The sequence below is a fragment of the Gopherus flavomarginatus genome, chromosome 7 (genome assembly GCF_025201925.1).
Source record: "Gopherus flavomarginatus isolate rGopFla2 chromosome 7, rGopFla2.mat.asm, whole genome shotgun sequence".
NCBI classification, from domain to species: Eukaryota; Metazoa; Chordata; order Testudines; family Testudinidae; genus Gopherus; species Gopherus flavomarginatus.
Genome location: NC_066623.1, coordinates 9870532 through 9893093, shown reverse-complemented (window position 1 = coordinate 9893093; position 22562 = coordinate 9870532). Strand labels below are relative to the sequence as shown.

The 22562-nt window shown below is 48.2% G+C and overlaps 1 protein-coding gene across 3 annotated transcripts in view; it reads right to left on the bottom strand.

The window, feature by feature from the left end:
• KLHL3 (kelch like family member 3) overlaps positions 1-22562 on the bottom strand; it is a 71860-nt gene that overhangs the window by 7077 nt on the left and 42221 nt on the right. For all 3 annotated transcript variants that reach the window (XR_007775465.1, XM_050962243.1, XM_050962244.1), the window contains 5 exons: positions 22091-22240; positions 15933-16050; positions 15020-15217; positions 12835-12936; positions 2824-2952 (listed from right to left, as the gene is read on the bottom strand). Coding sequence is in view for 2 of the 3 variants with exons in the window: in XM_050962243.1 (XP_050818200.1) it covers positions 2824-2952; positions 12835-12936; positions 15020-15217; positions 15933-16050; positions 22091-22240 (697 nt within the window). In the remaining variant the exon portion in view is untranslated. The remainder of the gene's footprint in view (positions 1-2823; positions 2953-12834; positions 12937-15019; positions 15218-15932; positions 16051-22090; positions 22241-22562) is intronic.

Genomic DNA, 22562 nt, shown 5'->3' with positions numbered 1-22562 from the left:
TGAGAGGCTCCACCCCTCCATCTCGGCCCACCCCCCATGCCCTAGAGGTCAACACATTCAGGTTGTTTGGGGCGAGGGAAGGAGTTCTAAAGTCAAATGTCCCCCAGGGAGCTCCCTGCTAGCCAAACCCTCTCTTTTAAGCCAAGCAGGCCCCTGCTCAAGTGCCTCCCGCAATTAGCAACTGTAGTACAGTGACATGGGGAGAGGAGTGGTTTTAGGCAAGCAGGTCTCATGGTATAACAAATCAAAACATCACCGTCTTAATGCACTGAAAACCAATCAGCAGCAAGTTCAGATTCTAGAGCAGGGCTGTAACATGCCACTCCGCCAGCAGCAGTTTCCAATTGAACTAAGCTGCAGCCCCCACCTTAAACAAGGGGCCCGCTGGTTTTTATTGTGTTCTTGTATTTCACCCTCAACTTGCTCAGTTAGGTGCCTGACCCATATCCCAGAGATGTCAATGGGACTACACTGGCCATTGCACTAGATTTAGGATGTGCTGCAGTAACTGATGGGAAAAAAGCTAACAGCAGGAGAGAAATTAACCAGACAGAACGTGAGTAACCAAAGGCAGAAACAACCACCCCTACAGAGGTGGTAGCTATGCTGTCCCTGACCTACCAACATCATTTCCATCGTATTGGACCTCAGTTTTAGCCAAGTGGGCCTCATTCACATGTATGCCCCAATCCCTACTGCACACCTGGGATAGTTTGGACCACCGCCAGATGAGTCAAAAGAAAGCAAGACAGATAGATGTCAGCAGCCAAACAAAACTGCCCTAGCCCATGGCAACTCTCTATTACATACTGTATTTCACTTTTGCTCGCTGGAGAAACAAACCTATCAGCAATATTAGGCCAAATTCCAGGTTTAGGGGAGTAACTCTGGATTTGGCCCAGTGTGTGTGTTCTGATACTGTGATTATTGGGAGACAGTGGGAAATGGGCAGAATCGTAACTAATAAGAAAACATATGTTACACTTGGGAATATTCACATTGGAATTGCAACACTTTCTGAATCATTTTTTAGATATTAAGTGCAGCCAAACATTAAAGAAGCTGGTTAGATTATCAGACGAAAAATAAAGTTAGAAATGTCCCATCCAGCCTAAAAATTTGCAATGCCTGTAGGCTTCCATCTACATCAATGCAGGGTATGTCAGATCCAGAGAGAGGACATCCCTTCCAGGAATGAATGGGACTCTTTACTGTTGACCTCATACACAGAAAGAGGCCTGCTGATGCACTGCCAGAATACATGTATTTTTTAGTCTGTACAGGGCCTGAAGCTAGCAATCCAAATTAAACTGCAACTATCCCATATACAGGAGTACTTGTTTCCCAAAGAACACTAGATGGCAGCATTGAGTCAAAGATGCTGGAGGCACTGAATGTTATTTTATTTATTGGAGCAGTGTTATACTGATAGTCACTTTTTATTGCTCTAAGTAGTGAATTCCATTACTGGTATTTTCCCCTGAGAAGAGGAAAATTCACTGCCTGTTTTGGTAACTGCTGTAATTTGCTGCACCTCATATCCAGTTGAGGAAAAGAAAATGAACAACAGTATTCGACAGGAAATTGAGAGCATGTTCAGAATATTAGAGACCGTATTCCTTCCTCTGCATTTCCTATTAGAAGTACGTGTACAGCAAGATTCCCAGCACAGTCAGTTAAATAAGGAAACTTCACCAAAAGCAGAGATTCATTATAACCAGAATTGCTATACAAGGAACATCAACTGCATGTTGCCATGGACTGACCCAGTGGGATATTCATTCTATTTCCCTGTAAGACAGGGTGGGGCAGGTTCAACGGCCCTGCACAGAGGTGTAAAGTTCTTTTGCTGACTCCCCCAGATGTCAGACCAGGTGGGCCCCATTAACTCCAACCTAGGAGCATTAAAGGGTTGGCATATCAGAGACAGAGGTAATTAGAGGTGGGGCAGAGAGAGGTCCTGCAGAGAAGAGTGCTACAACCAGTCAAGGAGAAAATTCTTACTGAGGCTTATGCGCTGTTATTTCAGCTAGTAATAAAGGCAAGCCCTTAGGAAAGCATTGATCTGGGGCCCTAGTCAGTGTATATTTGCAGTGCTAGGAGCAGGGTGGGAACTGCACCTTATTAAACACAATTTCACTATGTTCACATGCAGCAAAAGTGAGTTTCCACTGCACGTGTTACACCACAATGATAAAACTTCTATAGCATCTTTCGTCCAGGGATACAAATTACTTATGCACTGTGGGTATTATCATCCCCATTCCAACAGACTAGGAAAATGCACTGAGAAATTTAGTAACAGTCAAAAATGGAAACAAATCCCTTGTTCCTTCTCTTCTACAATCCTCTGGCCTGTCCACTCATTAAAACTGGGTCAAGATGGAGCACTCGTTAAGCTGGAATAAATTGCTTTAACTTGGTTTTTAGGTCACTCGCTGCAGGTGAATTTTGATCTATGAAACACCTACTATACAGTGACGTATGGAAATCAAGAGAAAGCCCACAGGACAAGAAATGAAGTGGTGGAAGGTGCAAGTGATGGTGTAGTCAGAGCCTGGCTTTCTGGTCCCAGGGTGAGTTTGCAGGGCTAGCAATTAGAAAAGCTGTCTTTTTACCATATGGACAAGGCAAGTTTGATATGGAAGCTACTCAGAAACAATAGACGTGATGCCATTTCTCAGAGTCAGAACTAGCAGCCCAAGAACACACCTTCTTCACTTCATCACCATGCAGTGATCGGGAATAAAAGCCAGATGTATGTGAATTAAATGCTTCTGAGAAGCAGGGAACAGATTTATTTAAAGGTGACTCAATCGATACCTGCACCGCTGCGCCGAGTGCTCATATCAGCAACGTAGGTCCATTCGTTTGTAGCCGGATTATACTGCTCTACAGTACTAAGGCACTGACGTGACGCTCCATCATAACCCCCTACAGCATACAGCTTACCTGCAAGAAACACACAGCACAGACTAATCAGAAAGAAATGGGTGCATTCAATATCTGAGGAGGATAATAGGGTACATCATCAATCATTTGTAGACTACCGTAAGTTTGTAGACAAACCAGTTGAGACTGGGGTGCCATTGGCTAGGTCTCGGGGGGGGGGGGCACTCTAATACACAAGGTAGAGCATATTTACCATCGATGTGCCCATTTTTAAGTGGCTAAGATTAACACGGTCTCCACAGGGATTTCAGGAGCATGGGATCCCAGAAGGCCGGAGTTCTAATCCAGTTCTACCAAGTGATTCACTGCACCAGATTCAGAGGTAGTGTGAAAACACAATCAGATCCTCAGCTCTACTAACACTCACTTCATGATGTGTAAGGGACTCTAAACTGCTGCAGCTGATACCCCCAGGAACCCAGGAGAAGGTGTCCATTTAAAGCAGGTTTTCTCTTGCTTTAACCTTACATCCTCCCGTTCAGTTGCTAGATTTTCTGTCTGTTCCGTACATTATGCTCCCTTATATTCACTTAGCCAAATGCAGGGGTGATGCGTAAAGGCAATATACCGCAAGCTACATATTAGTAAGTGGGTATGAATCTAACTGATTCAGAGGGAGACCAAGCTAGTGTAACATACAGAACTATGTGGAAGTGTCACCTATTTAGGACACTATCACAACCATGAATTTGGCCAATTATGTTGCCTTGGGAACAACATTCCAATTTCACGGCTTTCATAAAATGGAGCTAATATTTACCTCACAGTGGTCTTACATAGGAGTTAAATTACATTCACCTCAATAGCACCTTCCAGTTTGAAAAAACAGTGCAATATTTAAGATGCCATGAAAGCGATAAACACAGAATAACCTACTCTACCACAACAGGCTATGGTTAAGAAACACTAAATCTCTATTTTGAAGAATCCTCGCCAGTCGAAAGTGAGCTGATGACGTAACTGCAGCTCAAGGTTGTCTGCTCTTTGGACTGAGCGTATAGCATCATGTTGTGTTGACGCATGCCAGGGGCCACATGTATGATTGGGACCCCCAACAAACAAATAAAAAGACAGGCATCTAGCGAGGCTGCATCCCGGAGCAGCATTGTCAACAAAATAATAATTAAACTCTACCCTCAGTTTTTGCCCAAAACCCTCCTGAGGTGAACAGGATTACAGTACTTATATTCTGTGAAGTATAACATGGCCCTAAATGGGTTGCTCACCCCTTTGCTCTGTGACCCTCCTGCTGTTCATTTTTACAATCACTCTGGTCTTTTCTACCATCTTCTTTCCCTAATGACTTTACAACTCTAAGAGGCTGCAGGTTATTTTCCTTCTCATAGCATTATCACACACAGCTGGGTCCCGACCACAGACCCTTACACACACAGCACCACTGACTATGTGACAACGTACATGAGTAACTGCTGACTCATGCAAGGGAGAGGTTCACAAGAACCTGAACCAGCACCAGTCTTTTGTTCCTTCTATCCTGTTTCATACTAAGTGACAGTGGAAACCTGTGTCCTTCCAGAGGGTGACTCTGATAGTGACTTTGTTGGTGGGGATTATTACATCTTTCCCAATGCTGCTCCTGGGTAGTATCATCAGTGGGTAACTGCTGGAGTCTGGGGATTTATGGGGATTTTTAAGAGACTGTGCCACAGGTGCCGAGGGCTTACAAGAGCGTGAACTTTTGGCTAGTGTACTATACATCTCAATAAATAGATACTCTCTAATTTCACTTTAAACACCCTCCCATAAGCCTTGCCACCTTTCCCCAATTTGCCATGTAAAGCATTTAATTATCCTCTTTGTTTTAATCTCAGCAGTACAGGGTATTGAGCTCACCCATTACAGAGGGGCCCTGAAAAGCCCTTTGTACCAATTGAGTCTCAAATTAAGCACAACTGAAGTGTGGTGGGGGCCCGTGCACCAGTCCGAACCTCGCCTAATATGAACGCTAATAAGCCTGCCTGCACTCAGGTCCTGGAGGACACGCAGCCCTTTTTCCTACTGGTGAAGACTGGCTGAAGTCAAAGTCAGTCCCATCACACTTCACTGGCAAGATCAGTTACTTACACTTCCATATGTGCACAGGTAATTGTTATGGTTTCTTTAGACATTTCAGACACTTATTTGTGCAGTTACGTCAACCCAGCTGGTGTTTTAGGTTAACAAATCAAAGCAGGAAATAATTTGGTGCCGACTATGCTCTACCAAGGTAAAAGACGGTTACTCACCTTTGTAACTGTTGTTCTTCGAGATGTGTTGCTCACATCCATTCCAGTTAGGTGTGCGCGCCGCGCGTGCACGTTCGTCGGAAACTTTTTTACCCTAGCAACTCCAGTGGGCCGGCAGGTCGCCCCCTGGAGTGGCGCCGCCATGGCGCCCAATATATATCCCTGCCGGCCCACCCGCTCCTCAGTTCCTTCTTGCCGGCGACTCCGACAGTGGGGAAGGAGGGCGGGTGTGGAATGGATGTGAGCAACACATCTCGAAGAACAACAGTTACAAAGGTGAGTAACCGTCTTTTCTTCTTCGAGTGATTGCTCACATCCATTCCAGTTAGGTGAATCCCAAGCCATACCTAGGCGGTGGGGTCGGAGTGAGAAGTCGCGGCATGGAGCACAGCAGATCCGAAGGCCGCATCCTCTCTAGACTGCTGGACCAGGGCGTAGTGGGACGCGAAGGTGTGGACCGATGACCAGGTCGCTGCCCGACAGATTTCCTGGATGGGCACACGGGCGAGGAAAGCCAGCGACGACGCCTGCGCCCTGGTAGAATGCGCAGTCACACGGCCCGTAGGGACGTGGGCCAAGTCATAGCAGGTCCTGATGCAGGACGTTACCCAAGAGGATAACCTCTGGGAGGAGATAGGAAGCCCTTTCATGCGGTCCGCTACTGCCACGAAAAGCTGGGGGGATTTGCGGAAGGGCTTGGTCCTCTCCACGTAGAACGCGAGAGCCCTACGGACATCAAGCGAGTGGAGCTGCTGCTCCCTGCCTGAGGAGTGAGGTTTCGGGAAAAAAACCGGGAGGAATATCTCTTGGTTGACGTGGAAGGCTGAGACCACCTTGGGGAGAAAAGCAGGGTGTGGTCTCAGCTGCACCTTGTCCTTGTGGAAGACCGTGTATGGGGGGTCTACCACAAGAGCCCGGAGTTCCGACACCCGTCTAGCTGAGGTGATAGCTACTAGAAAGGCCGTCTTCCAAGAGAGATAAAGCAGGGAGCAAGTAGCTAACGGCTCAAAGGGGGCCCCCATGAGTCGGGACAACACCAGGTTAAGATCCCAGGTTGGAGCAGGGGGACGGACGTTAGGGTATAAACGTTCCAGCCCCTTAAGGAATCTAGACACCGTCGGGTGGGAAAAAACAGAGTGACCATCCGCACCCGGGTGAAAGGTGGAGATAGCCGCTAGGTGGACTCGTAACGACGATATGGCCAGACCTTGCCCTTTGAGGGACCAAATGTAGTCTAAGATGTTGGCTACTGAAACTTCCATAGGGCGGAGATTTCTCTCCACGCACCAATAGGAGAAGCGCTTCCATTTGGCCAAATATGTCGCCCTTGTGGACGGCTTTCTGCTGCCCAAGAGCACCTCCCTCACCGGCGTGGAACAGCGCAGCTCAGAGCCAGTCAGCCACGCAGGAGCCACGCCGCTAGGTGCAGCGACTGCAGGTCCGGGTGACAGAGGGTCCCGTGCTCCTGGGTAATCAGGTCCGGATGAAGGGGCAGGGGAACTGGGTCGGCTATGGCCAGGTCCAGCAGCATGGGGTACCAGTGCTGTCTGGGCCACGCCGGGGCTACCATGATCACATGAGCCCTGTCCCTGCGCACCTTCAGAAGGACCCTGTGGACCAACGGGAATGGGGGAAATGCATAGTACAGGTGGGTCGACCACTGGATGAGGAAGGCATCCGCTATCGACCCGGGTTCCCTGCCCTGAAAGGAGCAGAACGCTTGGCACTTCCTGTTCCCCTTGGCCGCGAAGAGGTCCACCCGGGGATAACCCCACCTCCGGAAGATGGAGAGGGCGACGTCCGGGCGAAGGGACCACTCGTGTGACAGGAAGGATCTGCTCAATCGATCCGCCAGCGTGTTCCGTACTCCGGGGAGGAAGGAAGCCATGAGGTGAATGGAGTGGGCTACACAAAAGTCCCAGAGTCGTATCGCCTCGTGGCACAGGGAGGAGGATCTGGTGCCGCCCTGCTTGTTGATATAATACATGGTCGTCGTGTTGTCGGTGAACACCGCGACACAACGACCCTGGAGCTGATGACAGAACGTTTGACAAGCAAGACGGACCGCTCTCAACTCCCGCATGTTGATGTGTAGCCCCACCTCCTCCTGGGACCACAGGCCCTGCGTCCTCAGGGTCCCTGCGTGGGCCCCCCAGCCGAGATCTGAGGCATCTGTTGTTAGGGACACCGAGGGCTGAGATGGGTGGAAGGGGAGACCCGCACACAACACTGACTGGTCCAGCCACCAGCTGAGAGAATCTAAGACCCTCTGGGGGATCGTGATTAACATATCTAGTGGCTGTCTTGTCGGCCTGTAATGACTGATGAGCCACAACTGGAGTGGCCTCATGCGGAGCCGAGCGTAATTGGTCACGAAAGTACAGGCCGCCATGTGGCCTAACAGGGTTAGACACGTCCTCACTGACGTCAGGGGGGCTGTCTGTAGTCGTTGCACGATTGCCGACAAGGCCTGGAACCGCTGCAATGGCAGCAAGGCCCTGCCCACAGTGGCGTCCAGGACGGCCCCGATGAATTCCACCCTTTGTGTGGGGGCCAGGGTGGACTTGTCTGTGTTCACCAAGAGGCCCAGAGTGGCGAACATGTCGGTGATCACACGGACATGGTTGCAGACTTGTTGTTCCGACGTGCCCCGAATCAACCAATCGTCTAGATACGGGAACACGTGGATACGACTGCGCCGAAGCTGCGCCACAACAACTGCCATGCATTTTGTAAACACTCTCGGGGCCGTGGACAAGCCAAATGGGAGGACTGCAAATTGGTAATGCAGAGACCCCACAAGGAAGCGAAGGAAACGTCTGTGGGGTGGCCAGATAGCAATGTGGAAATACGCGTCCTGCATGTCGAGGGCGGCGTACCAGTCTCCCGGATCCAGGGATGGGATAATGGTCCCCAAGGAAACCATGCGGAACTTCAATTTCACCAGGTACTTGTTGAGCTCTCGCAGGTCGAGGATGGGCCTGAGGCCTCCCTTGGCCTTGGGGATCAGAAAGTAGCGGGAATAAAACCCCTTGCCTTTCTCGTTCTCCGGCACCGCCTCTATAGCCCCTTTGCGGAGGAGCGTCTGCACCTCCTGCCGAAGGAATTGCTCGTGAGAGGGGTCCCTGAAGAGGGACGAGGAAGGGGGGCGGGGAGGAGGAAATGAAACAAACTGCAGGCGGTATCCCGACTGCACCGTGCGTAAAACCCAGCGGTCTGATGTTATTAGGGACCACGCCGGGAGGAAAAAAGAAAGGCGGTTGGAAAACGGGGGGAAAGGATCCAATGGGGAAACTGTTACTGCGCCCTCGGGCGCACCTTCAAAATGAAGGCTTGGGACCAGGCGGGGGCTTAGAGGAGCCTTGGTTTTGGCCCCCTTGGTTCCCCGAATGCCTGCGCCTTCCGTTCCTGCCGCGGCGCCTGTTAAGGTCCTGCCGCTGGCGGAACTGGAGATACGGCCTGCGCTGTTGTTGCTGTTGCTGCGGCCGGAAGGGTCTGCGCTGCGTCACTGGAGTGTGCATCCCCAGTGACCTCATGATGACGCGGTTGTCTTTTAGATTCTTTAGTCTAGGGTCTGTCTTATCCGAAAACAGCCCTTGGCCTTCAAAAGGAAGGTCCTGTATTGTGTGCTGGAGCTCCGGCGGAAGGCCGGAAACCTGCAGCCAGGAGAGGCGACGCATTGTTACACCCGACGCGAGGGTACGGGCAGCCGAATCCGCAGCGTCCAGAGAGGCTTGCAAGGACGTGCGTGCGACCCTCTTGCCTTCCTCTAAAATGGCCGCAAACTCCTGACGAGCGTCTTGTGGCAACAGCTCCTTGAATTTGTCTGCTGCCACCCAGGAGTTAAAGGCGTATCTACTTAACAGGGCCTGTTGGTTGGAGACCCTGAGTTGCAGCGCCCCCGCCGAGTACACCTTACGGCCGAGGAGGTCCATCCGCCTAGCCTCCCTGGATTTGGGGGCTGGAGCCTCCTGGCCATGACGCTCCTTATCATTGACAGATTGGACCACCAGGGAACACGGAGTCGGGTGTACGTGGAGGTACTCGTAGCCCTTAGAAGGAGCCATGTACTTCCTTTCGACGCCCTTCGCAGTGGGAGGAATGGAGGCCGGGGACTGCCAGATGGTGGTGGCGTTGGCCTGGATGGTCCGTATGAACGGCAGGGCGACCCTGGTGGGAGCGTCTGCGGAGAGGATGGTGACAATAGGGTCCTCTACCTCCGAGACCTCCTCGGCTTGTAGACTCAGGTTTTGGGCTACTCGCCGGAGGAGGTCCTGGTGCGCCCTGAGGTCCAGCGGGGGGGGGCTGTTGGAGGAGGTCCCAGCCACCGCTTCATCAGGGGAAGAAGATGAGGAGACCCCCGGCAAGAGGGTGTCTAAAGGGGGGTCTCCCTCGGCCCTCGCCTCTGCCTCAGGAGCCAAAGTGGAGTCCTGTTGCTTGGATCCTTCCTCCCCATCCGGGGAGGGAGGGGGGCGAGACAACGAGGCCTCAGGTGCCCTGCGCTCTGCAGTCGGCGGCCTAGCAGGGAGCTGTTGGGGGCCCTGGGCCTGATGATACGCCCAGGGTGTCCAGAAACCCCATTGCTGTGGGGCTGCGTCCTGCTGCGGAGGCTCGCTGAACAGCGCCGCCTGCCGGTCGGTGCCCAGCGCGTAGCCACTGTCCGCCAGCGAAGACACGGACGGCTGCCTCGAGGGCCATGGCGGAGCGGACCCTGGATGGTAATGGTCCGCGCGGGTCGGCACGGGCGATCGTCTCGGTGCCGGGGACCGGTGCCGGGAGTCGTAACGGTGCCGGGAGCGGGACCGAGTTCTGCCACGGTGCCGGGATCTGGATCGGTACCGGGCGCCGCTTCGGTGCCGGGATCGGGACCTGCCACCGGTTCGGTACCGGGAGGTCGACCGGGACCGGGACCTGCCACCAGCTCGGCGCCGGGAGGTCGACCGGTGCGGCGAACGTCTGGATCGGCTCCTGGACTCGCGGTGCCGGTAACGGCGGCTGGAGTCCGACCGCGATCGTCTCGGTGTCGACCGGCGCCGCGAGTGCGACCGGTACCGCTGAGGGGAGCGGTGCCGGGACTGCGAGCGGCGGCGGGATCTGGAGCGACCTTGACGTCGGGACCTGGAGCGAGAACGAGAGTCCCGGGACGGTGCCGACATCATAGGCTTGCCTCTGGACACAACCCGCACCGGAGGTACCGGGGGTGGTAGCTGCGTGGGCTCGGTCAGGGCTATGAGGTCCCGTGCCGAGGCGAAGGCCTCTGGTGTAGATGGCACCACTATCTCAACCCCAGATGTCATGGGGGAGCTTGGCGGCACCGGACTCGACGGACCCGCCGGGCCCGGAGTCGACGGTGCCGGCGGCGCCGCGGCCGATACTGAGGCCGGGCGCTCCACTCGGGTGTGCCTGGCCGGAGTAGTGGACTTCGACGGCCTAGGCTCTGTCCCCGGTGCCGGAGAAGGTCGGTGCCGGGGAGTCTTCTCGGTGCCGGTGCGATCCGGTGCCGGCGCCGACATCACGGCCTGCGAAGCCGCCGGGTCAAGTGCCGCCTCCAGGAGGAGAGTCCGGAGCCTTTGATCCCTCTCCTTCTTAGTCCTTGGCTTAAAAGCCTTGCAGATGCGGCACTTGTCGGATCTATGCGATTCCCCCAGGCACTTCAGGCACGCGTCGTGGGGGTCGCTCGTGGGCATAGGCTTCTTGCAGGCCGCACACTGCTTGAAGCCCGGCGAACCAGGCATGAGCCCGGTGCCGGGTGCCGGGAAGGGCTAAGCCCCCGGCGAAAAACTATTTACAACTACTTAACACTTAACTACTACTATCTAACTAACAGTCTAATTAACAACTACAATAGAGATAACGATAGAAAAACAAGGAGAGCTAGGGACGTGGAGGACAGCTATGCCGCGCTCCACAGTTCCAACGACCGACACGGCGGTAAGAAGGAACTGAGGAGCGGGTGGGCCGGCAGGGATATATATTGGGCGCCATGGCGGCGCCACTCCAGGGGGCGACCTGCCGGCCCACTGGAGTTGCTAGGGTAAAAAAGTTTCCGACGAACGTGCACGCGCGGCGCGCACACCTAACTGGAATGGATGTGAGCAATCACTCGAAGAAGAACATTTGTTGGTCTGCATCAACTATTAAATATTGTCAATAACTGTAGGCACCAGGTCAATTTTCATCATATCCAATTTCTGTTGCTAGAACTCGGGGGGTATTGTTGAACTCCAAGAAGTGGCTTAAGCCGTATATCAAATTTGTTATTAGCTCCTGCTGGATTTAAAAACTGTTCAACTCCAAGACACTTGGCTATTTTTGCTCCAGAGGGTCTACACATGCATTTAGTTTGCCTTGTTTAAAAGAAAAAAGTTACCATAGTATTTCTTAAATCTCTGTTAAGCACTTGAACTGAGTATGACCCACTCTGGCTTTTCATAAGTATCAGTGTTTACTAAGCACATCATAAACATATGAATATGCCAATAATCAAGGAAATTATTATTAAAATCCACAAGCAGTTTTTAGCCGCTCTATCACTACTTAAAGAGAAACTGACTTCAGTTCCTCTCCTCCTCCGCCTCCCATTTAAAAAAAAAAAAAAAAAAAAAAAAAAAAAGGTCCAATCCATTCCCGTTTACTGGCCAAACCAGCCCATTTGCAATCCCAGGAACTGGAGTTTGTGACATACTGGGGCTAACTCCACCAACCAATCACTACATACTGTACTGATGGGAGACAGCTACAACCCACTGCAGTTAGGGCTACATAATAACACTGCCACAAAGTTCCACAGAATGGAAAGAAATTCATATTCTAAAGTGATTGTTCCCCTGGATTCTAAACAAGGTAAAATGAAATCAACCCACTTGGCACCAGATCTCAGGACTTTCATACTTACATGTTCATGCTGATGGCTGTTTCAACAAATGCCACTGCCCCTTATCCTTCCCAGCCCCATCTCTGAGCTGGCATGGTACTGAAATTTGTTACTGTAAATTCCCTATTGACGCACAACACAGGATGGGCAATGCAACACGTGAGTCCGATGCACACAACTGCAGAATCTTATGATTTTTCTGGCAGTGCGCCCCCGCAACTAAGGTGCCAGGATTTTAACTGCACGTCAGCCTTCATTTTGGAGGGCAGATTTTTAATTGTCGTCTTCTTGCGGTTGCCATTGTCTATCACGATGCTTGCTGATGACCACAACAGAAAACACCCTCACGGTGCCTTGTTTCACGGACCAGAAATGTCTCAGATAACGTTATTGTCCCAGCAAAAAACTAAGAATGCCCATGCAAAGCAGGAGAGGTGTCCAGCTGAGGTTGGGCCCAGCATCAGTATCAAGATCCCGTGCCATGTAACATGGATGGCAAGACATGCAAAAGACAGACTATTCAAAGCTGCAGCAATTTAGTCACATTTAAAAAAAAATCTTTACCAAAGAACAAACATCTAGAATGCAGCTTTTAAAAACTGGCCTGGCTCGTTCCTGTGCTCATCTGGCAACAGGTTACCTCAGGGATTGTTTGGCGAGAACAGCTCCTCCCTTCGCTGCAGGAACTCAGACTTTAACCACTTGTGTTTTCGTTTTAAATAGCAGTATTCAAGTGACTGAAATGGCTGCTGTTATTCTTACCCTCCACAACTCCAACTCCAACACTGCTTCTTCTTGTGTTCATGGGAGCCACAAAAAACCACTCATTGGTTTTATAGCTATAGGCTTCTACTGATGCCAGACCTAGTTAAAAAGGGAATACAGAAGTTTTCTAATTAAAAAGATTAGCATTGTACTGTTCTCCCCCTTAGGAGATGAATCGCCCCTGTGATCTGGACTCAAGTTTCCCAAGGTTCTCAATTCCCTTCCCGCCCCCATAGCAGTTGCGTGGCCACTTCCCTGCTAGGCAAGGAAAAGCAGGTTAGTACTGGCCCATCAGTGCTGCTCCTTCTGCAGCCAGGAAGATTGCTATAGAGCCTTACCAGATGACTCCCTGTCCCAGGCCTGCGCCACTGTTAATGTGCTGGAATAAGAGATTGGATCTGGGGCCTAGACCCTGAGCTCTTCAGCTGGGACAGTCCAACAGCAAATGTCCTTTCAAGCAGCATTAAAATCAGTCCAATGCAAAGATTTCAAAATCTGCCCCTTTAAGCCATCAGAGGTTGGCTCATCACAAGTTTGTAAAGGTAACTGGGAGCTTGTCTACATTGCAAAGCTATACCAGCACAAGCTAAGTGTGAACTGAAACCACTGTGCTTACAATGGGATAACAGCTAGGCAGGTATTCTTATTCCAATACAAGAGTGCTGTGTTTTGGTTTGGCTTTTGTTACTTTAGCAATGGTTTAAAAAGCCTCTCTTTTTCCAGAATAAGTGTCCACACAGGGAGTTGCACCAATATAACTATATTACAGTAACTATGCCAGTATAACTGGTAAAACTCGCCTGCGTAGACAAGCCCTTCGGGAAGGGCAGTTAGTTTTGCATAAACACCCAAAATCTGGATGCTTATCTGAACTTTCTAAAGTGCACAGGTCTCAGAAATATAGCTGGAAATACAGCAAAAGCAGTCTCCTGCAGTAACTTCAGCACTTTCCTTTCCAGTCCTGGGCAGAACCTGGAAGCACTGAAGTGTGCAAAATAGAAGGACAAGGAAGGGTGTGGGAGAAGTAACAAGCAAGTATTTCACCTTGACAAGTTCGGAGAAGGCTTTTGTTTAATCCAAACCAGTTCACCCATCTCCATTTAAAACAGCACGAAACTATGGCCAATCTGGGGTTTGAACTAGAGCTGGCCAAATACTTCAGAACATTTTTGTATTAATGTTCATTCAAATTCTTAAATAAGGCTGCTCTGACTGCATTTGTGCTGCATTCTGTGATCACTTGGAACATACATGGAAAGTGAACAGTTTACCAGAAAGAATATTTGCCTAAAAAAAAAAAAAATGTTTAGTGTATACTAGAGAATAGTTACAGAAAGCTAAATCAGGAGTATTTACACCAGAAAACTGATTCTAAGAGAGAAGTTTTAATCTAACCCAATCAGGAAAGAAAACAGGACCATATGACCTCTGGCAAAACCAAATTAACCAATACAGTTGAAAATTTCAGTATAAATGCAATTATTTTAACAGCTCACCTGCAAACTACAGATCAAGAAATGTTTGCAGACATCACGGTGGGTAGAATTTCAGAACAATTAAGGCATTCAAGAAAGAGGAAGAGTTTTTAGAAATGAAATATTTGCTCAGCTCTAGTTTGAACCATTCAAGCACAACTGCAAAGCCAATGTAACTATTATTTCATGGGAGGGGTCGGGGGGGGGGGAGAGACCCTGACAATAATAGCAATACTTTCCAACAGTGAGCTGCCTCTGAAACAAGCACTTTAAAATATCTCCATCGTTTCCAATCCCATCTTCAATAACCAGATCTACTAGCAAATCAGGATTTTTGCTGCTTCTGTGGATGGTCACTTTAAAAAAAATGAATGTCAGTGAATCACTTGCCTTGTAACAGCAAGATCCCTACAAAAAACAAAGATGTTTGCTATGAAAACATTTCTTTTTAAAGCATCAGATTCTTGTTGAATAAATTCTTACTTTCTAGAGGAAAAAAATAAGCACAAGACGTCAAAACACAATGCTAGAAACATAGGTGTGGAGAACTGGTCAGAACTAACTGCTGTTTTCTACTGCGAGGGAATTTGCCGGTCAATGACAGCACTTTCAGCAGAGCTCTGCATTCCCTGCGAGGGACCTGGAGAACACAGAACTAGTACAATATCCATTTCATTTGGCTGCCTGGCTTTTGTGCAAGAACATACCAGTGCTTCCATCAAATCCGCCCACAGCATACAGGAGTTCATTCAGCACCGCTGCCCCCAAAGTGCTTCGTCGTTCCTGCATGCTGGCAATTGACGTCCATTGATCCTTCACGCCGTCATACACATCTACAGTTCGCACTCTCAGAGAGCCGTTAAACCCCCCGACTGCATAAATGTTGCCTGCCATAAACACCACACCTGTTAGAAGGGGAGAGAGAGTTAAGTCTCCGAGTTAGGTTTAGAGATCAGACCGCAGCTACGGGTAGCTTGGAAAAGAGATGCCATCAGATGGCTTTGTTGGTATTTGTAACAGAGAAGGGATGAATAGGACATTTGCAAATGTTTAGCATTTACTTGCTCTATACGACCATCAGATCTGAATAAGAGAGCACGTGCAGATTGTAGGGAAAATAATGCATGACACACACAGACAAACCAACCCAGGGGAAACCTGCTAATTCTGAGGTGGGTATGGGACCCAGTTAATTTCAAGGTGCCTCAGAGGGGGAGAAAAGTATGGCTCCGGAGGGCACTTCTGGATGCTGAATGGTAGGGCCAGTCAGATCTCCACGGAGGAAAAAGTTTCAACCCAACCCCACATATCTCACCTCCCGTCTCTTTCAAACTGCAAGTCCAGTGAATGACCTCTGTTCCCAGCTCTTTACTGGAATGCCAGCAGGTAAAATTGGCTCCCCCTGTGAAGCCAGGCCAGAGGAGATGGGAAGACTAGCATAGAGGAAGTAGTGGGGAGTGAGATGTCTGTGTGCCCATTTGAGGGAGTGAAGCCTTCTCCTGGATCTTAGTGGGCAGCAGAGCTGTTGGTGGCTGGGAACAGAGAGGGGCTGAATACACTTTTCTCCCCTAAGGAATTTAGTGGGAAAATGATGACGGCCACTGAACATGTTCCAATCACCTGCTCTGCATCTCCGGGACGGAAGCTCAGCTACCTGCTCCCACCGATCCTCCTCAAAATCATAACACTCCACGCTCCGGATGGCTTTGGGCGCTTGCCCACCAACCACAATCATTACCTGGGAAGGGAAAAAACAAGAAAAGGGAAACCCTCAGGTCAAGGACTGTTTACAGAGCGGGCTGCATCCTGCAAAATAAAAACCGCTACCAGAACCTAGTCAAAGTGAGCTATGTTGATGCCTGAGGGGCTGTCTGTGCAGGGAGGAGGGGAGATTTTTCAAAGGCATAAAAGGGTTGGTCCCTTTGGGAATCTGCCCCCAGAGGACCTATACACCTGGGAGTACAGCTTATTATAAACTGTTTAGGGGGGAAAACCTACAAGGAAAGCAGTGTGCTTATGCTGACCTCAATATACGTCAAAAGATTCCCCCTCACGCAAGCTGGTCTGCAAGCAGTTTTTTGACTTGCATCAGGGTGTTCCAGCCCACCAATTATCATTCTTCAAGCAACCCAACTGGGTCAGCAGAACTTCAACGGCCCCAAAGACTGCCCAGAGTTCTTTGCATTCTCCCCCTCTGGTAGATGGGGTACGTCTCCCTTAAAAAATCTTGTTCTGTGGCCAATCTCTATGGGGTTGCTGTACCCTTTTTCTCACTCTAATGCAATCCCTATGTTTTCAAATCCTCACTTATGGCTCTTGCTCAGAGGACACAAAGCATCAACATGGTTTTTGAGGGACAGTTGGTGAGACAGATGCTCTTTTAGTTGGACTGATCTCTGGGATTTATGCCCATACGACAGGTAAAATACCACAGTTAGTAGTATTGCAGAACTATCACTGAAATCAGCCTCTGTGCCAGATGACTGGAAGGTAGCTAATGCAATGCCGATTTTTAGAAAGAGCTCCGGAGGAGATCCTGGCAATTACAGGCCAGTGAGCCAAGTGTCAGTGCCGGGCAAATTGACAGAATTTTAGTAAAGAAGAGAATGATCAGACACACAGGTAAACAATTTGTGGTGGAACAGTCAACACAGCTTGTGTAGAAGGAAGTCATGCATCACCAATTTGTCTGAATTCTCTGAGAGAGTCAACAAGCATTGGAATAAGGGTGATTGAGTCAATATAGTATATTTGGGTTTTCAGAGAGCCTTGACAAAGTCCCTCACCAAAGGCTCAAACTAAGTAACCATGTGATAAGAGGGAAGGTCCTCTCCTGGATCAGTAGCTGGTTGAAAGATGAGAGAAAGGGTATGAGCAAAAAAAGGGGCAGTTTTCACAATGGACAGAGGTGAATAGCAGGGTCCCCCAAGGATCTATATGGAGACCTGCGCTGTTCAACATATTCATTAAATGATCTGGAAAGGAGTAAATAGAGAACTGGCAACGTTTGCAAACACAAAATTATTCAAAATAATTAAGTTCAAAGCAGACTGAAGAGTTAGAGAGATTTCACAAAACTAGATGACTGGGCAACAAAATGGTAGATGAAATTCAGCGTTGATAAGGGCAAAGTAATGGCTATTGGAAAATCCCAACTATCCATATATAATGATGAGTTCTAAACTAACTGTTACAAAAGAAAGCTGTTGGAGTCACCATGGATGGTTCTGCTCAATGAGCAGCAGCAGTCAAAAAGCTTAATAGTTCCTAATATACTGTTAGGAAAGGTATTAAAAAAAGAAAATATCTTACTGCAACTGTATAAATCCATGATGCACCCACACCTTGAATACTAAGTCCAACTCTGGTCATCCCATCTCAAAAAGGATATAGCAGAACTGGAAAACATTCAGAGAAGGGCAACAAAGATGACCAATGGTATGGAAAAGCTTCGATAAGAGGACCGACTAAAGATTAGGCCTTTTCATTTTAGAAAAGAGACAACCAGGAGGATATGATAAAGGTCTATAAAAATCAATATTATGTGTGAGGGAGAATGAATAGAGAAGTGTTATTTACCTTGTCACACAATACACTAACCAGGGGTCACCAAATTAAATTAATAGGCAGCAGGTTTAATACAAACAAGAGGAAGAACTTTTTCCACACAATGAATCTGTGGAACTCATTGGCATGGGATGTTGTGAAGGCCAAAAGTATAACTGGGTTCAAAAAAAGAACTGGATAAATTCACAGAATATAGGTCCACCAGTGGTTATTAGCCAAGATAGTCCGTGACTCAACCCCATGCTTGGGGCAACCCTAAACTTCTGCCTACCAGAAGTTGGGAACGGAAGATGGCTGGATCACACCATAACTACCCAGTTCTGTACATTCCCTCTGAAGCTTTGATATGGCCTATTGTCCATGATAGGATACTGGGCAAGATGGACCATGATATGATCCAGTATGGCAGCTCTTATGTTCTTATGCAATCGGGATTTCCTCATGGACTCTCCCTCAAAACCTTTCCCACTGCAGCAGAAAAGTTGTAAAAAGAGACCTAGAGATTCAAGGAAATCTCCCATTCCCACCCTGCCAAGGAAAAGGAACCAAAGGGAACAGAAATCGTTTGCTTTTAAGGGAGGAAATATATATTTGAAAGCTAATCAGAATACTCCTGGCTGGATGTCCTGTCTCCTAGGACTGTTGTAATAGAATTTTCTCAAATGACCTCTGAAGATTCTTTTTCTAAGTTTATCCCCCATTTTGTAACGTAGACCCAGCCATGGCAGCCCTGCTTAATCCAGCAGCCCATCACCTCATTTCTTTATTTACTGCCCACGTGCCTTGTCACATTTACCTTTGTCATGCATAAACCAACGCAGCATTTCTTATCCCACTGCAGACACCATAATGCACCAGTGCTCTAAGCGGAGAAGACCTCAATGTCGTTTCAGTGGCCAGAACACCACTTATTTGCTGTTTTCAGAGTTATGCTGACAAAAGTTGATGCTGATAAATAAGTGAAGCACTTCAGGTAGACCACCATAGAATCATCGAATATCAGGGTTGGAAAGGACCTCAGGTGGTCATCTAGTCCAACCCCCTGCTCAAAGCAGGACCAATCCCCAACTAAATCATCCCAGCCATGGCTTTGTCAAGCCTGACCTTAAAAACCTCTAAGGAAGGAGATTCCACCACCTCCCTGGGTAACCCATTCCAGTGCTTCACCATGCTAGTGGTGATAAATAAGTGATAAATAACTTCAGGTGGACCACTCCCCCAGAAAGCACCATGTCTGTATAAGGGATTAGAGTATTACAGGGAATCTCAAACTTCATTACACCGCGATCCTGTTCTGACACCAAAAATTACTACACGATCCCAGGAGTGGGGACTGAAGCCTGAGCCTGCCCGAGCCCCACGGCACAGGATGGGGGGCCAAAGCCCAAGCCCAACCACCCTGGGGGGGGGGAGGGGAGCAAAACTGAAGCTCCAGGGCTTCAGCCCCAGCAGGGGGCCTGTACCCTAAGCCCTGCTACCCAGGGCTGAAGTCCTCAGGATTCGGCCCCAGGATGGTGGGGCTCAGGCTTCAGCTTTGGCCCTGGGCCTCAGTAAGTCTGAGCCAGCCCTGGCAACCACACTAAAATGAGGTCGTGACTCACTTGGGGGTCCCGACCCACAGTTTGAGAACCATTGGATTATTAGGTCTGTCTGTGGATTGCAGAGAGGGATCCTCGTCAGCCTCCTAAGGTCTCTGGTGCAACATGTGCACTGATACAAATCTAGTGCATTTTAAGTCTAAATTGCGTAGATCTTAGTAAACTTTATATTGATCAATGGGGGCGGAAAAAAAAGAAAATCAAATCCCAGTGCATTTTCTGAAGCCCCCAATATGCACATTTCGTACATGTGACTGTTGTGTTTGGGAACAGAGGAACATTCCCAATGAGAGCTCAGCAGTTGGTGGCTGCCCATAGCAACCAAGCAGCAGCGGAACCCAGGCAGATTTTTGAAACAGTCACTGGCTCCTTCATTGAGAAAGCAGTTTTATTTGTGCATTGCTCTGAATACACTGCTTTTTATTCTCCCCAGCTACTGAGAGTGAGATTTATTCCTCTTATCACAGCACAGCAGGAGCAAGCATTACACAAGACAATCATATTTTAAGAAGGAACAGACAAACAGCATGCTGGCGGACAAAATAAAACCCTGATCTCTTGTTTCTAAGAAAAAACTATGTAGCCTAGTATGTAAAGGTCCTGAGTTCAAGTCCCAAAGGGTTGGGGTGGAATGGGATGGTTAGATAACAGTCTAGAAGTATTTACTGGGCATAAAAAACAAGGAAAGAGACCTCTGTATAACTGTTTAAATGTAGAAGCAATAGCATGAAATTGAGGTGACAAGGTAAAAAGTTATCAGGAAACATTTCCTAACAAGGGTGACCTCCTAATTGTGGACTAGACTCCCAAGGAAAAAAAGAGAGGAAAGCCATGGAGTTTAAGACATTTAAAACGAGGAGTTGACAAAGCAGTGGAGATTATACAGCAGGAAACAATCCCACATTGGTAGGGGCAATAGACAAGACCATATAGTTTCTCAATGAGGAAGGTCCAGCAGGATCACAACCTCCCTCTACAGCTAGGTGGAAGGCAGAGGTGGGGGGCTCGGCTAGTAGGTTTTTCTTTCGTACTTTGAGGTCATGGTATAGAAAACGTTGAGAACCTCTGAACTCATTGCCCTCAAATCTTTTCCACCTCTCGTTTCTACAGTTCTATGATTCAGGCGCATGGTCCGTAAAGGACAGACACATTCATCGTGACAACCCAAAAGGTAGATTCTGTAGATTAATTCCTATTAAGAACCACAATATGTAGGCAAATACAATGCGCACACTATAGAATTGCAAACTAACAGTATCCACAATCCAGCAAATCAGTATCTGAATACTACCTCCTGAGATAAAACTGGTACATAGTCTCACGAAATCCAGCTTCCTATGGTTTATATCTGGAGGAATATGCACGTGATTTGACATCTTACAGTCTGAAATTCTCATTAATAACTTCAGTTTTCTGTGCAAGCCGCCTGTATACTTTCGGGATGGGGTAGCATTTTTCTTCTTCATCTTTTTCTTACTAATGAACATGGGTGCAGAGCAGCGCACAGCTCCCATATGAATACAGGGAATCTGAGTTCTTTCTTCTTGTGCCACATCTATTTTTAGTCGCTGCTCAGAATCTGCTATGAGACAGTTTTCAGATAAGGTTCTTTGTTTTTTTGCTATATCAGGTTCTGCCTCCAACATGCAGAGGAACTAATGAGAGCTAAAGACACCATAGCCCTCTCCAACTGCACAATATCCATGCTGTTTCACTCAGCAGAAGTCTCAGCCAACACTCTGAGCACTGTAAACCCCTGCCTATCCCATGGACCAGTGGTTCTCAATTATAGTCCCAAGGCGACCAGCAGCACCCCAACACTTCTGGTGGTCTAGAATGAAATATTTTGAGAACCAAACAGTGGGAAATTGGAACATAAGAACTACCATATTGGATCAGACCAGTCTATTCCAGTACCATGTCCCTGATACTACAGAGAGTACCGCAAGAGGGTGCAATAAAACTCTGTAGTAGACCACTATGGAATTACTCGCCCATAAAGGAAGTACCTTCATAACCCTCATCAGCTAGTGACTGGCTCGTGTTCCAGTGCAGAAGGTTTTCTAGCTCTCAGTTAGCCTATCTAATGGAACTGCTGCTGTCTTCGTTACGCATGTGAGTGTCGAACTCTATTTTTAAATGGTCATTTCAACTAGTTTCCTTCCTACTGAAATTGGGCTCGCTGGTCTGCAATTCCCAGGATAAATGCTAGCACTATTTCTGAAGACAGGTAGAATATTTGCAATCCTCCAGGCTTCTAGGATAGTAGCCAATTTTAAGGAGACTGTAAGGCAGATTCTTGTCCCTGTTTTGCTCAGGCAACACAAAAAGGATCAGAGACTAGCCACACATCCTCTGCTGGGCATTTCCCTGGCACGGGGAAATCTCCAGTATCTGTGCCATTGTCAGGCTGACTTCAGCAGGCTTTGGATCAGGCCCTATCAGAACCACTGAAACGCAACAGAATTAGGAATCAAATTAAATCTCGTAAGAGAACAAGCTCTAGCCATTTAAAGGTGAATGATGCCTCTAATGATGCAATATCAAAACCAATTTAAAAAGACATACATTTTCCCTCTTAAGTTTCTCTATTCTGGAAGAAATTTAGCTTACCTTTGGCAGGCTAACTGGAGTCCTTGGTTTTGTTCTAGGGTTCTTTATCAATTGCCTTTGATCCAGAGGAAGCAAGTGATATTTCATGGCCTCAATAAGGAAGTCTTTACACGTGTTGTTATTCTTGATTAAAGCTTCTTCTTCAACTGTCTGGGAATGCCAATAAAGATTATTTGAATGGATGTATTTCACTAGGGAGTTTTCAGCGCAAATATAGGAAAGAGATTGGGATTTTTTGTAAAAGTACCGCACTGAGAAAGATAGAATAGCAGCAACATTAGTGGGCAGAATTCTGAGTCTTCGGTAAGGACCGCTATGGCACACAATATTTACTTTCAAGTTCACTCTCTTTCTCACCAGATCTTCAAAGATCTGTTTATGCAGGTCTATCTGTTCTGAAGTCATAATTGCATCCAAACAGTGAGGGTTGCTTTCATCCTCATATTGGAAACTAAATCCTTTCTGCAGAAAG